Source organism: Triticum aestivum, chromosome 7B (assembly GCF_018294505.1).
Source record: "Triticum aestivum cultivar Chinese Spring chromosome 7B, IWGSC CS RefSeq v2.1, whole genome shotgun sequence".
NCBI classification, from domain to species: domain Eukaryota; kingdom Viridiplantae; phylum Streptophyta; class Magnoliopsida; order Poales; family Poaceae; genus Triticum; species Triticum aestivum.
Genome location: NC_057813.1, coordinates 177,725,753 through 177,741,855, shown reverse-complemented (window position 1 = coordinate 177,741,855; position 16,103 = coordinate 177,725,753). Strand labels below are relative to the sequence as shown.

The following is a 16,103-nucleotide window of genomic DNA, read 5'->3' as shown; positions in this document are numbered from 1 at the left end:
TAGTGGGGTTTTGGGGGCTGCCAAGAACATGAGTTTTCCCTCTATCCTGGCGCATCCCTACCCCTCTCCCTCCTCGTCTCTCGCAGTGCTTGGCGAAGCCCTGCTGGAGTGCCATGCTCCTCCATCACCACCACGCCATTGTGCTGCTGCTGGACGGAGTCTCCCCCAACCTCTCCCTCTCTCCTTGCTGGACCAAGGCACGGGAGACGTCACCGGGATGAACGTGTGTTGAACGTGGAGGCACCGTTGTTCGGTGCTTAGATCGGATTCGGCCGCGATCTGAATCGCTTCGTGAATGACTCCACCGACCACGTTCTTGCAACGCTTCCGCATCGCAATCTTCAAGGGTATGAAGATACACTCCCCTCTCTCTTGTTGCTAGAATCTCCATAGATTGAACTTGGTGATGCGTGGAAAATTTTGAATTTCTGCTACGTTCCCCAACAGACACGACCACTAAGCTAAAGCCCTAGATCACTACTCTCTTCTCATTTCTAACTCCTCTCCCTTTTCTACTCTTTAGGATGGTGGATGCAAGGAACAAGTTCACGCAACCGGATGAAGATACACCTTTTGGACGACACTTGAAGGAAGTTACTAGATACCTGAACATCGGAATACCAATCTTCACCGGGACCTACATTGCCACTTTACCAGAAGAGGAGCGTTGGATGATTCGAGTTCAAGTTCCAGGAAGGAAGTTCATGCCAGTCACTGAGCCGATAGAGTTTTCCTTTGATGCACCAACCTGGAGTCTAGGAAAGAGCATGGCAGCCCACATCACCATGGGACGCATTGAAGAAGTCTACCACAAGGATCTCAAGGATACTATCTACTAGATTTGTGGGCGCCGAGATGAGCAATGGGAGATGATCAGCACCAGGAAGGATAGATCTATTGCAGCTTTCATCCAGGAGTTAAACCAGCACATTCGTCGCCAAGAGAACCAGATGTGCGCAGGCATGATAGATCTGAAGAAGGCAATGACCAGGATCATGGAGTTGGAGGAGGAACTCAAGTCTACACGCGATGGATATGAGGAGGAAATGACCATACTCGTGGAGAAGAACGACGATTTGACGAAGAAGCTAGGAGTATTCATGGGAGACCCCGCGCTAGGAGGAGAAGACGATGATTCCACTTGCCCGGAGAACTACATCATCATCGACGACACCGACTCAGACCCCAATGATAGCGATGATGACTTTGTTGATGAAGCTGGAGCAGATATCATGGAATCTTCCACCGTTCAAGTTTTCTAGTCGACCACCATATCAGTAGTAGTATTCCCCCATGTAAATAGTATAGTCCGAGCACTTTTGTAACGATAGTTAGACCGATGTATGCCCTTGTTTGAATTGATTGAATTGATATGATTGTGTTTGTCTCATGTGCATATGGGTAGTATTTTCCCTCTAGATCTCATTCTATTCTGTTTTCTCATCTTTTCTAAACCCATCAGATGCCTCTGAGACGCGACAATGGATTAGCTTTCCCATCGGAGCTCACTCAGTTGATCCAGCAGCAGAATGCATTGATGCAGATACAAGTCCAGAACCAGAATCAGGGGAACAACAACAACAACAACAACAACAACAACAACAACAACAACAACCCACCACCACCTCCACCTGTTGATCACTTAGCCCGTTTCTTAAGGCTGAATCCGCCGATGTTCTCTAGTAGCACCGAGCCGATAGTTGCAGATGATTGGTTCCGCAAGATTGGAAGGGAGTTGACCACTGCAGGATGCACTGATGTGGAGAGGGTGCATTTTGCTGCACATCAGCTTGATGGACCCGTGATACGTCTCTGTCGTATCTATAATTTTTGATTGTTCCATGCCAATATTATTCAACTTTCATATACTTTTGGCAACTTTTTATATTATTTTTGGGACTAACATATTGATCCAGTGCCCAGTGCCAGTTCCTGTTTGTTGCATGTTTTATGTTTCACAGAAACCCAATATCAAATGGAGTCCAAACGGGATAAAAATGGACGGAGAATTATTTTGGAATATTTATGAATTAGGGAAGTAAAATCAACGAGAGACGGTGCCCGAGGGGGCCACGACACAGGGGGCGCGCCCCAGGGAGGCAGGCGTGCCCTGGACTCTCTTGGGCACCCCGTAAGGCGGTTGACGCTCTTCTTTTTCCGCAAGAAAGCTAATTTTATGAGAAAATTCTGGGCGAAAGATTCACCCCAATCGGAGTTACGGATCTCCGGATATAAAAGAAACGGTGGAAGGGCAGAATCTGAGAACGCAGAAACAGAGAGAGACAGAGAGATAGATCCAATCTCGGAGGGGCTCTCACCCCTCCCACGCCATGGAAGCCAAGGACCAGAGGGGAAACCCTTCTCCCATCTAGGGAGAAGTTCAAGGAAGAAGAAGAAGAAGAAGGGAGGCTCTCTCCCCCTTGCTTCCGGTGGCGCCGGAACACCGCCGCGGGCGATCATCATCACCGCGATCTTCACCAACACCTCTGCCATCTTCGCCAACATCTCCATCACCTTCCCCCATCTATATTCAGCGGTCCACTCTCCCACAACCCGCTGTACCCTCTACTTGAACATGGTGCTTTATGCTTCATATTATTATCCAATGATGTGTTGCCATCTTATGATGGCTGAGTAGATTTTTGTTGTCCTACCGGTGATTGATGAATTGCTATGATTGGTTTAATTTGCTTGTGGTTATGTTGCTGTCCTATTGTGCCCTCCGTATCGCGCAAGGTTGAGGGATCCCCGCTGTAGGGTGTTGCAATACGTTCATGATTCGCTTATAGTGGGTTGCTTGAGTGACAGAAGCATAAACCCGAGTAAGGGGGTTGTGGCGTATGGGATAAACGGGACTTGATGCTTTAATGCTATGGTTGGGTTTTACCTTAATGATCTTTAGTAGTTGTGGATGCTTGCTAGAGTTCCAATCATAAGTGCATATGATCCAAGAAGAGAAAGTATGTTAGCTTATGCCTCTCCCACATAAAACTTGCTATCGGTCTAGTAAAGTAGTCAATTGCTTAGGGACAATTTCACAACTCCTACCACCACTTTTCCACACTCGCTATATTTACTTTATTGCTTCTTTATCTAAAACAGCCCCTACTTTTTATTTATGCGTTCTTTATTATCTTGCAAGCCTACCCAACAACACCTACAAAGTCCTTCTAGTTTCATACTTGTTCTAGGTAAAGCGAACGTCAAGCGTGCGTAGAGTTGTATCGGTGGTCGATAGAACTTGAGGGAATATTTGTTCTACCTTTAGCTCCTCGTTGGGTTTGACACTCTTACTTATCGAAAGAGGCTACAATTGATCCCCTATACTTGTGGGTTATCAACCCGCATCATCATGGTGGGAGAATTTCACAGCCACTTACCCCATCGACACTGTCACATGGGACCAGTTTCAGCAAGCTTTTCGCACTGCCCATGTTTCAGCAGGAGCTATGGCCATGAAGAGGCGCGAGTTTAGCAACTTGCGCCAAGGAGGACGCATAGTAGGCCAGTATGTGGATGATTTTAGTAAGTTAGCACGTTATACCCCAGATGACGTTGTTGCAGATGCAGCTAAGCATGAGAAGTTTCGGGAAGGACTGAATGATGAGCTGAGCATGTAGTTGATGGTGGCAACCTTCAACAACTACCAGGAGTTGGTAGATAGAGATCTCATGATTGAAGGGAAGCAGCAGCAGATTGACAACCACAAGAGGAAGTATGGACAAGGGAAGTACAATTCTGGAGCTCAGCAGAGACCCCCTTTTACCCCGAACTCGGGAGGACCCCTTCACCATAACCATGGATGTCATAATTACAATGGAGGGAGTTTGCATAACCATAGTGGCCCCAAGAATGGGAATGGTAATGGAGGAAGCAACGGACAGAACCGTTCCAACCCAGCAACACCCGCCAAGAAGGATCTAAGTCACATTACTTGTTTCAAGTGCGGGAAGAATGGACATTACGCCACGGAGTGTTCTGAAGCAAAGAATGGAAATGGCAATGGAAGCCCTGGGAAGAAGCCCAACCCTTTCAACAGGGGACAGGTGAACCACGTTAGCATGGAGGAGGTTGAAGCGCAACCCGATGCAGTAATAGGTAAGTTTTTGGTTAAGTCACTTACTGCAATCATTCTTTTTGATACTGGTGCATCACATTCATACATATCAAGGGGATCTATGGATAAGTTTAACCCGCCAACCCAAGCCCTTAGGTCACCCATGTTAGTAACCTTGCCAGGAGCAGAGTATATGGCTAGCCTATGGTGTGATCGGTTACCATTGAGGATTGGTAACTACGTGTTCCCCTCAGACCTAATAGTATTGGAATCGCAAGGACTGGATGTAATATTAGGCATGGATTGGTTGTCGAAGTATGGAGGGAACATTGACTGTGCCAGTAAGTCGATTTTTCTCACCACCCCAGAAGGAAGAAGGATCAAGTATGTATCCCGGCACGTGCCGAAGAGGACTCAAGTGAATTCCTTATCAAGAGTTGTACAGGAGGAAGTACCAGTGGTGAAGGATTTCCCTGATGTATTTCTAGAGGATTTGTCAGGCATGCCACCGGATAGAGACATTGAGCTTTTGATTGAGCTTTTTCCAGGCACAGGGCCAATATCTAAGAGACCGTACAGGATGCCCGCAAAGGATTTGGAGGAAATTAAGAAGCAGATTAAGGAGTTACTAGATAAAGGCTATATTTGCCCAAGTTCATCTCCTTGGGGATCACCAGTGCTTCTAGTGGAGAAGAAGGATGGATCGTTGAGAATGGTTGTCGATTATTGTGGATTAAATGAAGTGACGATCAAGGACAAGTACCCACTGCCGATGATCAATCATTTGTTTGATCAGTTACAAGGAGCTAAAGTATTTTCCAAGATCGACCTGCGATCAGGTTACCACCAGTTGAAGATTCGAGAGCAGGATATACCTAAGACATCTTTTACCACAAGGTACGGGCTATATGAGTATACCGTTATGTCATTTGTTCTGACTAAAGCGCCTGCCTATTTCATGAACATGATGAACAAGGTGTTTATGGAGTTTTTGGATAAGTTCGTCGTGGTGTTCATTGATGATATTTTGGTCTACTCGAAGAATGAAGAGGAGCATAAGGAGCATTGGCGTTTGGTACTTGGGAAGCTCAGAGAACATCAGCTATATGCCAAGTTCAACAAGTGTGAGTTTTTGTTGAAGGAAGTTGGATTCCTTGGACATGTTATATCCGGAGAAGGAATAGCAGTAGACCCCACCAAGGTTGTCACTGTGACTAATTGGGAAGCCCCCACGTTAGTTGGAGAGATCCAGAGTTTTCTTGGACTCGTAGGATACTACCGAAGGTTCATTGAGAATTTTTCAAAGATTGCAAAGCCCATGACTGAGTTGTTGAAGAAGGACACCAAGTTCAAATGGACTGATGAATGTGAGGCCAGCTTTCAGGAGTTGGAGAAACGTTTGGTTACAGCTCCAGTGTTGATTCTTCCAGATCAACGTAAGGATTATCAAGTGTATTGCGATGCCTCTCGTCGAGGACTTGGAGCAGTGCTTATGCAGGATGGAAGAGTTGTTTCATATGCCTCATGACAACTTAAACCCCATGAGTTGAATTAAGCTACACACGATTTGGAGTTAGCAGCCATAGTGCATGCGTTGAAGACGTGGAGACATTTTCTCATCGGAAACCATTGTGAGATGTACACGATTCACAGGAGTTTGAAGTATATCTTCATGCAGAAGGAGTTAAATCTCAGGCAGAGGAGATGGTTGGAGCCCATCAAGGATTATGATATGAGGTTGCATTATCATCCCGGAAAGGCTAACGTAGTAGCCGATGCGTTGAGTCACAAGAGCCATGTCAATACGCTCATGACCGGAGAGTTACCCAAGGAGTTAGCAGAGGATCTTCGTGAGCTAGTTTGGAAATAGTTCTGAGAGGCTATGTAGCAGCATTGGAGATTTAGTCTACTTTGATGGATAAAATCAGAAAAGCTCAGAAGACGGACAAGGAGATTACCGAGATAAAGGAAAGGATGAGCAAAGGAAAGGCTAAAGGATTTCGTGAGGATGAGCACGATACCTTATGGTTTGAGGACTGCGTATATGTGCCTAATGACCCGGAGATCAGGAAGTTGATTCTGCAGGAGGCCCATGATTCGCCATATTCGATTCACCCAGGAAATACCAAGATGTATCTGGATTTGAAGGACAGTTTCTGGTGGACCAGAATGAAGAAGGATATTGCGGAGTATGTAGCAGTTTGTGATGTATGTCAGAGAGTGAAGGCAGAGCATCAGAAGCCAGCTGGATTGCTACAGCCATTGCCGATACCCGAATGGAAGTGGGATATGCTAGGCATGGATTTTATCACGGGATTGCCCAGGACTCATTCAGGCTATGACTCGATATGGGTGATAGTCAATCGTTTGACGAAGGTAGCTCATTTCATCCTAGTGAAGACCACTTACACCAGTGCTAAGTTGGCGAAAATATACATGACTAGGATCGTATGTCTGCATGGAGTTCTGAGGACCATTGTATTAGACAGAGGAACCCATTTTACCTCAAAGTTCTGGAATCAGTTGCATAAGACTTTGGGTACCAGGCTAGAGTTCAGTACAACCTTTCATCCACACACAGATGGACATACCAAGAGAGTCAATCAGATTCTGGAGAACATGTTGAGAGCTTGTGCGCTAGATTATGGATCTAGTTGGGACGACAATTTGCCATATGCAGAGTTCTCTTACAACAACAGTTATCAAGCCAGTTTGAAGATGACCCCTTTCGAAGCATTGTACGGAAGGAGGTGCAGGACACCCTTGTTGTGGGATGAAGTTGGAGACCGTCAGTTGTTTGGTCCAGATTTGATTAAAGAGTCTGAAGAGAAGGTTAAGCCGATTCGCGATAGACTCAAGGTAGCCCAGTCCAGGCAGAAGAGCTATGCGGATTCTAAACGCAAGGAGACAGTTTACAAAGTCGGAGACAGAGTTTATCTTCGTGTGTCCCCACTTTGAGGAGTTAAGCGATTTGGAGTTAAGGGAAAGTTAGCACCACGTTTTGTGGGACCATACAGAGTTTTGGAGCGTATGGGAGAAGTTACTTACAAGTTGGAATTGCCCGAAGGATTGTCAGGAGTTCACGATGTGTTCCACATTTCCCAGTTGAAGAAGTGCCACACAGAGATGGCCGATATCCCTCTGAGAGATACAATACCATTGGAAGCGATTCAGTTGGATAGCTATTTGACCTACGAGGAGAAACCAGTCAAGATTCTCGAGTTTGCCAGCCGAGTCACCCACAGCAAGGTTATCAAGTTCTGCAAAGTTTAGTGGAGCCACCATACAAAGGATGAAGCCACCTGGGAACGAGAGGATGACCTACGGAAGGACCACCCTCACCTATTTTCTAGCCAAGCCGAATCTCGAGGGCGAGATTCATCTTAAGGGGGGTAGGTTTGTAACATCCCAAATTTTCAATTTGGAATGTTATACATTAGATCATCATTGCATATCATATTTTATTGCATTTTGGGTTGATCCTGGAAATTCTACGCAACTCAAGGACCTACGGAGAGAGTTGGGATTTCGTTATTTTCATATTTGAGTTTACTCAAATTTTTGAAAAGAGGATCATTTGATTTTAATTATTTTTCTCTTCAAATATTTCTTATATAAACATAAAAGAGATGGGATAAAATGACTTTCCCAAAATAAAGAAATATTGGAGGTTAAATATTAAAATCAAATAAGTATTTTATTCGGAGTTTTATTGCTATTTTATTTGAATTAGGAAAAAAATGCGTTTTCCAAAATTGTACTAGAAGCCCAAATAAATGTTCACTTTGTCCGCTATATTTTTAGAGGACGGGGAAAATTTATTTCAGAATTTTTGGAGTGAGTTTACTATTTCTTTTCTTTGTTTTTTTGTACAGAATTATTTAAAAAAAGTCAACCGACCTAGCCGGGTCGTGCCTGACTAGGACTCCAGCCCGGCTGGCCTTTAAGAGGCGAGGCCCGAGCCACCCCAAACCCTAGCCCCGCCTCGCCCGATCCGCCGCCGCTGCCGCCGCCGACGGACGCCGTCGCCGCCGCCCGCGGCCTCGCCGCCGATCCCGCCGCCCCGCCGCCGATCCCGCCGCCCGCCGGTGTTGCTCACCGCCCCGCCGGAGTTCCCGCTGCCGCCGCCGCCCGTCTCGAGGTAGCCGCCGGTTTTCGTTAGAAACCGTAGGTTTTTTTAGAAACCCTCGGTTATTTTATTTTAGACCGGGTTTATATTTTTTCTCGGTTTAGTTATTTAGCGAACGCCCGTTCGTACGTTCGTTTTAACGAACGGTTTTCATCCGTTAGCCGCAGACAGCGAACGTTCGTTCGTTAGCCTGTTCGTCAGTTTTTCTTTTTCCAAGGTTTTCCACGATTATTTTCGGTCGCGATTTCTGCCCTGATTTTCGTTTTAGTTTATCTTTTCGCTCGTTTATCGGAATCAGACGATTCAAGCGCCTAGATCTTTGTCTCGAAGCCCTCTTTCTGTTTAATCAACTTGAACAAGATTTTAGCACTGTAAAATTTGACTTTAGACCAGATTAGTAAACGGATCTTGTTTCTTTTGCAGTTTGAGTTTCGTTGCTTCGTTTGATTTGATTCTGTTTGCAAACTGGAGTTCTTAAGTTGAACTTTCTGGTTAGATCTCTTATTTGAGTTTTATCCGTGCTTCTAGTTGAGTGCTTATTGTATGCTTTGTTTGTTTGCAATAGAGTACCCGAAGTGTGAAGCGTGCTACTACGAGTCTCTAGGTTTCACGGATCATCAGCAAGGCAAGTAATACTTTGATCGTACCTCTTTACTACCCAGTTTTATTGCATTAGATCAATCCTCAAACAATAGCATGGTTAGGATCTGATTAATATGTGGGTTTTGGGAAGTAGATGATGAGGTAGAACCTATTACCTGTTTATTATCAAACCTTTGGGAGTTACTTTTACGTTATAATTATACTGCTATGCTATGCTTGTAGACGTTGTTTGGTTCGAGTGATTCATGACAGATGTGAGTGTTATTAATTAATGGTTTACTTAAGGTGGCTACTTAAATACACATCTGGGTGGATTGCTTGAGGCACCATGGAGTACCCAGTAGTTGTCAGGGCACCTGAAGAATCCAGTGTTTTCCTAGGATATCCCGGAGTACCCGTGTGATCATCCTACAGTCCGCCACCCAGGCTCAAAGGGATCATAAGATTCTTCATGCTAGAAACTTCCGTGTGCAGCAACAAGCCAATATGGGCTCTGGCATAGTTGAGTAAGTTGTGTGAAGCTCTTGAAGAGTTAGACTAGCAGATGTAATGGGTTTTAGGTGGTACTGTCTATCCAAAGTAGAGAGTTAATGCTTCAGAAAGACCGTGTCTCGAATCTTCGACCATGAATGTATTCGAGTCTTGTGGGGAAAAGTGCACAAACCTCTACAGAGTGTATAAACTAATCATGGTTAGCCGTGTCCCCGGTTATGGACGTTTTGAGTATCTAGTTCTTGGATTATCATGTTGATCTCATCACTCTAAATATAATTTGATTGGGTTTAATGATGATGCTTAATTGGGATTGAGTTGGAGGAACCTTCTCAATGTTTTACAACCACCATGATAGTTAAATAAAATTTATTTCTTTGTTGTAGGGAAAAAATGGCTTTATGCAAAATTGTTAACCATAGAGCTTTCCACCAGCCAAATATGCATGTAGTGATAGCATTTATTCTGTTCATTACTCTATGTGTTACATTGCCAGCATATTCGATGTGCTGACCCGTTTCGGGCTGCAACATTCATGTTGCAGACTTTTCAGACGATGAGTAAGGTGTCATAGGTCGTTGTCTTTCACTCAGTGATGCCGTTGGAGTTGATGTACTCACTTTATCTTCCAAGCCTTCCGCTGTTATCGATTTTAGATGGCCTTAAGCCATATTATTGTAATAAGTTCCCTTTTGAGACATTCGATGTAATAAGTGTGTGATTGCTACTCTGTTATTAATCCTCAAGTACTGTGCGTGTCAGCATTGCCGATCCAGGAATGACACTGATGCACAGAGATCAGACTATTTAAACTCTGGTCGCTACATAAATCAAAACTATATCTAGCTAGATTGTTGGCCAATCTATTATCCTTCCTATGACAATGCATGGAAGAAACAACACCTATACGGAGAGCCTTCCGAAAGCAATATGTTAATATAGGGGAGTAAGGGCTCTAGATTTCATTTACACCATTGTGAGCTTGAATAATTTCTATCGAATCTGATTCAACAATCACCGATTGACAGCCATGGTCTTCCAACAGTTTCAGCCCTCGCTAAAGCGTGATCGCCTCCGCCGTTTTCGCATCATGGAGATGATTCAACAACCATGATGCCCCCGCCACAGCTTCACCACGATGGTTTCAGATAATAGCAGCTGCCGCACCCGTACCATTCTCAAAATAAGCTGCATCCACGTTCAACTTGTACGATTTACCTGGAGGTTTCTTCCACATCATTGTCTCTGGTTCCTTTAGATTCATGGCTCGTCTGAAATTACTTGTGATAGTCTGGATAGCGAATGAGTACTTATAGGATTCAGAACTATTAATGGAGGTGGACTTTTAGACTTGGGTTAAAAAAGGGTTTCACAAAAAGAAGAATCCAACACTCACGTGCCAACACCTACTCTCCATGATCTATTGCTTATTTTTATTTACTAGAACCGTCCTTTGCTCAACCTCTGCCCTTCAAGAATGTGTCATGCCTAGCCGAAAAGGGTTCATTTGGTGATGGTGCTCAAAATGGCCGCCGGCACATGACGACGCACATCTAGAAAAATAATTAATGTCAAACCGCCAGCTTTGTGCCCATTTTCACGTGATATGTTCACAAGGTTTGGTGAAGATGACGGTTTCTTTGTTTAGTAGGACGAAGCTTCCACTTGTAATATATGTTACAAATATGAAATGATGAAAACTGTCATTTTGCACATAGAGAGCCATAGGGTGCCTTATCTGGATACACCGTCGATAAGATCGACATATGTACACGAGAAACCAGCTAAAAATGCGCCCGCGTGTTCCTCCCTGTCGCCCCAGTTTTACCGCATTTCTGTTCATCTCTCCTGACGGAGCACCATCGTCTGTTCCGTGACGCATCATCACACTCCTATCCTACCTTTTCGAGCACATGTGTCCCTGGCAGCTGGGCCCGTCCCAGCGAACTCGGGGGCGCGAGGGCCCGTCCCCGCAACTTACCGCGGCCCAGATCTAGCCCACGGAACCCGAAGTGGAAGGAACGAACGAACTCTATCTCCTTCCGGTTGCCCGTTTCGTCTCTCCGCCCCGCCGCTCGATTTGGGGGCTGGCTCTGCTTGCCTGCAACGCCACGCCACGCCACGCCACGCCACGCCCACGGGTTGCTTGCTTGCTTGCTTCCCCATGAAGGATTTCCCTCGCGCAATGTGGGTTGTTTGATCTCAGCCGGAGGCCTGTTTAACCCCCTATATCTTCTCTCGGCTGTTCCATCTATCCTCCTATCCCGGCGGTTGGTTGGTGGCTTCTCCCCTCCGCGCTTCTCTCGTCTGCTCCCGGCGAGGGTTTTTCTCCGCCGTTTCCAGGTGAGGTCGCCCCGCTAAACCCTACCCTCTTTTTCTGCCAAGATTTGCTCGCTCTTCTCCGCAGACTGCTGATTCTGCTCAGGCTCCTTCGATTCTTGGCTGCTTCGTTTGTACAGAGAGTAAGGGGACGTCAGACAGAGGGGGGATTGGTTAGGCGAGGCGGCCATGGGTGCGTTCGGCTCCAAGGACAACTCGTCGGGGCGGCACCACCACCATTGCAACCAGGACCACAGCAAGAACGCCGCGCCGGGAGGGAAAGACCGCTTCGCCAAGTTCGGCGACGATTACCACACCCTGGAGCAGGTCAGCCGGATCGATCGGTGATTTCTTCTTGCTCCGCGGTTCCATTGCTTCCTCCTAGTACAGCGGTACACGCGGGCCTCGTGGAATCGTCGGCCGTTTCGATTGGCTGGAAATAGTTCCGTGGTGCGTGAATTGTGTGCTGTGATCCGTTCTAGCCGTGTTGGAGGGAACTGCATTTGTTGCTGTGCTAATGTCAAGAATTAATCGATTCATATACATCCTCTGAAGGTTGTTCTGTTCTTCTCTGTTTTGTTTTTTGGGGGTGGTAAAATTTCCCAAATGTGTGATAATTTGCAATCGTGCACTGATTCTTGAAGTAAATGTAGAGCTCTTGATATGCTTACTTGCCAACCACTGACTGGAGTCTAGCCGTGTTAGTCGCACACTTACTTGCCAACCACTTATTTTGTGTGTGGAATGCTCTTTGTGTAGGACTAATTTACGTTATGCATCTCGCATACCGAGTTCTTATGTTCCCATTTACAGAACATGTGACATAACACATCTTTCCCATACCACGATAATTCAGTTTAGTTCTTATGTTCCCTGCTTAATCTAGGTGACTGATGCTCTTTCACATGCTGGACTGGAGTCCTCAAATCTAATCGTTGGGATTGATTTCACCAAGAGCAACGAATGGACAGGTTTGTTCAATGATGAAAACATCACGTCACGATAATTTCACTCCTTGTTTTCCTTGTTGTGCTTTCTCCTAAAAAATGACTGGTGAGTTATGATTGCTACTTTTAATTAGGTAAAGTGTCCTTCCACAACCGGAGCTTGCATGCAATAGGGAACACTCCAAACCCATATGAGCAGGCTATATCCATTATCGGGAGAACCCTAGCACGATTTGATGAGGACAATCTGATACCATGCTTTGGATTCGGTGATGGTCAGTACATAGCATGCCTCGAGGCTCTTTTTTCTTGTTAAAAAAATGAATATATGACAATCCTGTTTTCAAACTACAGCTACTACTCATGACCAAAAGGTATTTAGCTTCTATCCTGAGAACCAACCGTGTGATGGCTTTGAACAAGCACTTGGGCGATACAGAGAAATTGTTCCGCAGCTTCGTTTGGCTGGTTAGTGTATCAGAATTTTGTAGCCTTCTTCAATTAAACGTGCTAATAATAATGTCGCTTATATGATTTACTTTTACCAACAGGTCCCACTTCATTTGCACCTATGATTGAGACTGCTATTGGGATTGTTGATAGTAGTGGTGGCCAGTACCATGTTCTGCTCATAATAGCAGATGGACAGGTTTATTCTCGTACCAGTACTGTGCTGATTCTTTTGTAAACTATTACCTGAGTTAATGAGTTCATAATTCATTAATCTTGTTATGCTTTCCTTGCAAATTCGCACAGGTTACACGCAGTGTTGACACTGGTAATGGCCAGTTGAGCCCACAGGAAAGGGAAACTATAGATGCCATTGTGAAAGCAAGGTAATAATATACCTGATGTTTCCACAATTAAGATCATTTTTAAATTGTATTTACTTAGAAACTGTCTTACTGAACTCTTACATTTCAACACAATTGCGATTTCTTTTTCCAGTGACTACCCTTTGTCAATTGTGCTTGTTGGAGTCGGTGATGGGCCCTGGGATATGATGAGGCAATTTGATGACAACATACCTTCTCGTGCATTTGATAATTTCCAGGTAAATCCTTTTGTTAATCTTTGTTGATTGACCGTCTATATTTGGACTGGACTTAGCATGAGAAATACTGATGTTGGTTCACTGCAGTTTGTTAACTTCACAGAGATCATGTCAAGGCCTATTCCTACTAGCAAAAAGGAGGCAGAATTTGCTCTTTCAGCACTTATGGAGATCCCAGCTCAGTTCAAGGCAACAATGAACCTCCAGCTTCTTGGGTATTTTACTATTTAACCAAACTCACATAATTGCTGAAAAACTACAGCCCTGGCCTTTCTGCAGCAGTAGTCCCAACTCCTTTGTATTTCTCTTGGGCAGCAAACAAAGAGGATTTCCGCACCGATCAGTGTTACCTCCACCTGTGAGTGTCTATCGACAACCCTCTGGATGCTCAACTGTCAAGCAGACTCAATCGCCTGGCACCAGCTATGGGTCGCCACAGAAGAATGCATCAGCACCTCGACAGGACAGTGATGTGGGTGATCAGCAGGTACGTTTCAGTGTCTTGTAAGCAGCAATTTTTGTATGCTGAGTGATGTGGCTACGCTTGACACTTGTATCCAATGCTGAACTCGTTGTGCAGACTTGTCCAATCTGCTGGTCTGAAGCAAAGAACCTGGCTTTTGGATGTGGGCACCAGGTATTCAAACGTCCTGAAAATGCATCTTAAATGTTTTTTGGGGTCTGATGTTAAATCACCAAGTTTTTGAACTGATAAAGCGATGATGTGTCGGAATAATGCAGACATGCGCCGACTGCGGGAAAGATCTGAAGGTTTGCCCCCTTTGCCAGAGAGCGATCTCCACAAGGATTAGGCTCTACTGAAGCTCTTGAGCGAGAAGCAAGCTATATAGTTTGTGCACACTTAGGATATCGAGAAAAGAACGTCGATGTTGCTACCAAGGAAAGTGTAAATATATACATTGCCCCTAGTATCGATGTAGTTCCATGGTTCAAACCTAATGCTAGTGTTACTAGTGGCTGGTACCGAATGCATTTGGCTGTCAACCTATGTGACCTTTTATGCCCTACGAAAAACCCGAAAACTTCAGTAGAGCCTACGCAAAACTTCCGTTTCAAAAGAAAAAAAAACCCGAAAACGCCTTGCATTTTGGTATACTTCTTAGTAAATGAATGAATACAAATGGGCATCCCACAATGCATGGTAGAACAACTTGTATTGGTTTATGAAAAACACACGGATAGGATAAGCCGTCGCAGACAGTTAGCAAAGTGGCAGCAAGACCTGAAGAAAGGCATAGTAAAGGAAGGAAGGAAGGAAGGAAGGAAGGAGGAGCCGAGGCCTGCTTGACTCCCTCAATGCCAACCAGGAGGGACGCCTCCCACAGTGGCGCGCTTCCCGGATGGCATTCAGGGAGCCAGGCAAGCGGCACCAGCCAGCCATACATGCACTAACCTTTTGCATCAAGCATTCAAAGCTGGTCGGACTGCACCATCGATTCATCCATACACGGCTAAGCTGCACCCCGGCAATACAATGCCGACGAAACAGCTCCACAATTCAAGAAAACTGAGAGTGAGGTGTGAGGATGAGGAAGGCACGGCGACACACGCCATATATAGCACTCCTAGGAAGGAAGGACAGAGGAAGGAGAGGCAGAGGCTGCACCACGGACACGAGGAAGGATTTGGGTGCACTGTGCCATCGGTGCATATACGTCCGTCCATGCTACCCCATCGCTAGAGAAGGCCAAGTCGGGAGGACCAGAGCGGGAGCGCAGCGCGCTGTAGCAGTCAGGGAAAGCTTGGCTCGCCTGTCTAATCGCTAGAGGCTAGCTCGCCTGCCAGTCACCCCTGACGCTCCAGAGTGGCGGCCGGTGGCACTGTCGCTCGCTGGCCCGGTGGCGGTGGAGCAAGACAAATGCGCTAGGCGCTGAGGGTGGGGAGCTCGACAGCTCAGTGCTTGTCTCGTTTCGCGCGCACTGCCAGATCCCACCGGTGCTGGTTGGTGCCACGGATTTCCTATCGCCATTCACAAGCCGCCGCTGGGTGAGAGAGAGGCTGGGAAATCCGGACTGGTGTGCTGTTTACCCCGATACCAAAGTGCTTAATCTGCCTACTGTTTTGAGTGATCATGTGTCCATTCTCATCTCTACTGATGGCCAATTTCGTAGGCCCAAGCACTTGTTTTAAGTTTCAAATTTTGTGGCTTCTTGAGAAAGATTTTCAAAATCATGCCGAAGAGGCTTAGAACAGTACAAGAAGCTTCCCCTTTTTTGTTAGGGCTAAGGGCATCTCCAACGCGGACCGTCAAACTACCCGCAATCGCGCGATCCAGACGTGTTGTATCATCCACGCAAACATGTATCGATTTGCTCGGCGGTCCGTACACATTTTCTCCGACACCCGAGGCCCACTAAATCCCCTTCCCGGTCCCATTTCCTCCCACCCCGCCCCTTCCCCTCTTACTTTGCATCAGCACCCTCCACCTCCATCATCGCTGATGTACCTCTTCGGCCGCCACAGAGGCATCGCCTTCCAGCA

At 45.9% G+C, this 16,103-nt stretch overlaps 1 protein-coding gene across 3 annotated transcripts; it reads left to right on the top strand.

Annotated features, from left to right (window-relative positions):
- Positions 1-11,314: 11,314 nt before the first annotated feature.
- On the top strand, positions 11,315-14,590 carry LOC543024 (E3 ubiquitin-protein ligase RGLG2). 3 transcript variants are annotated; one of them, XM_044578726.1, is made up of 12 exons: positions 11,315-11,624; positions 11,707-11,927; positions 12,487-12,571; positions 12,682-12,822; positions 12,902-13,015; positions 13,099-13,196; positions 13,304-13,383; positions 13,496-13,601; positions 13,689-13,816; positions 13,917-14,088; positions 14,182-14,238; positions 14,343-14,590. In XM_044578726.1, exons 2-12 carry the CDS (start codon positions 11,790-11,792, stop codon positions 14,421-14,423), a joined length of 1,200 nt encoding a protein of 399 aa, XP_044434661.1. In that variant the 5' UTR covers positions 11,315-11,624; positions 11,707-11,789; the 3' UTR covers positions 14,424-14,590. The 3 variants fall into 3 exon arrangements, with proteins under 3 accessions (XP_044434661.1, XP_044434662.1, XP_044434660.1); XM_044578727.1 differs by having other exon boundaries at positions 11,315-11,629; positions 11,741-11,927; XM_044578725.1 differs by having other exon boundaries at positions 11,316-11,624; positions 11,741-11,927.
- Positions 14,591-16,103: the final 1,513 nt, after the last annotated feature.

Excerpts from the sequence above, each read along its gene's own strand:
- LOC543024 (XM_044578726.1), top strand. The coding sequence starts at position 11,790 with ATGGGTGCGTTCGGCTCCAAGGACAACTCGTCGGGGCGGCACCACCAC. Across the intron at positions 11,928-12,486 it reads ATTACCACACCCTGGAGCAG|GTGACTGATGCTCTTTCACA; the intron begins GTCAGCCGGATC and ends TGCTTAATCTAG. Across the intron at positions 13,016-13,098 it reads TCCGCAGCTTCGTTTGGCTG|GTCCCACTTCATTTGCACCT; the intron begins GTTAGTGTATCA and ends TTTTACCAACAG.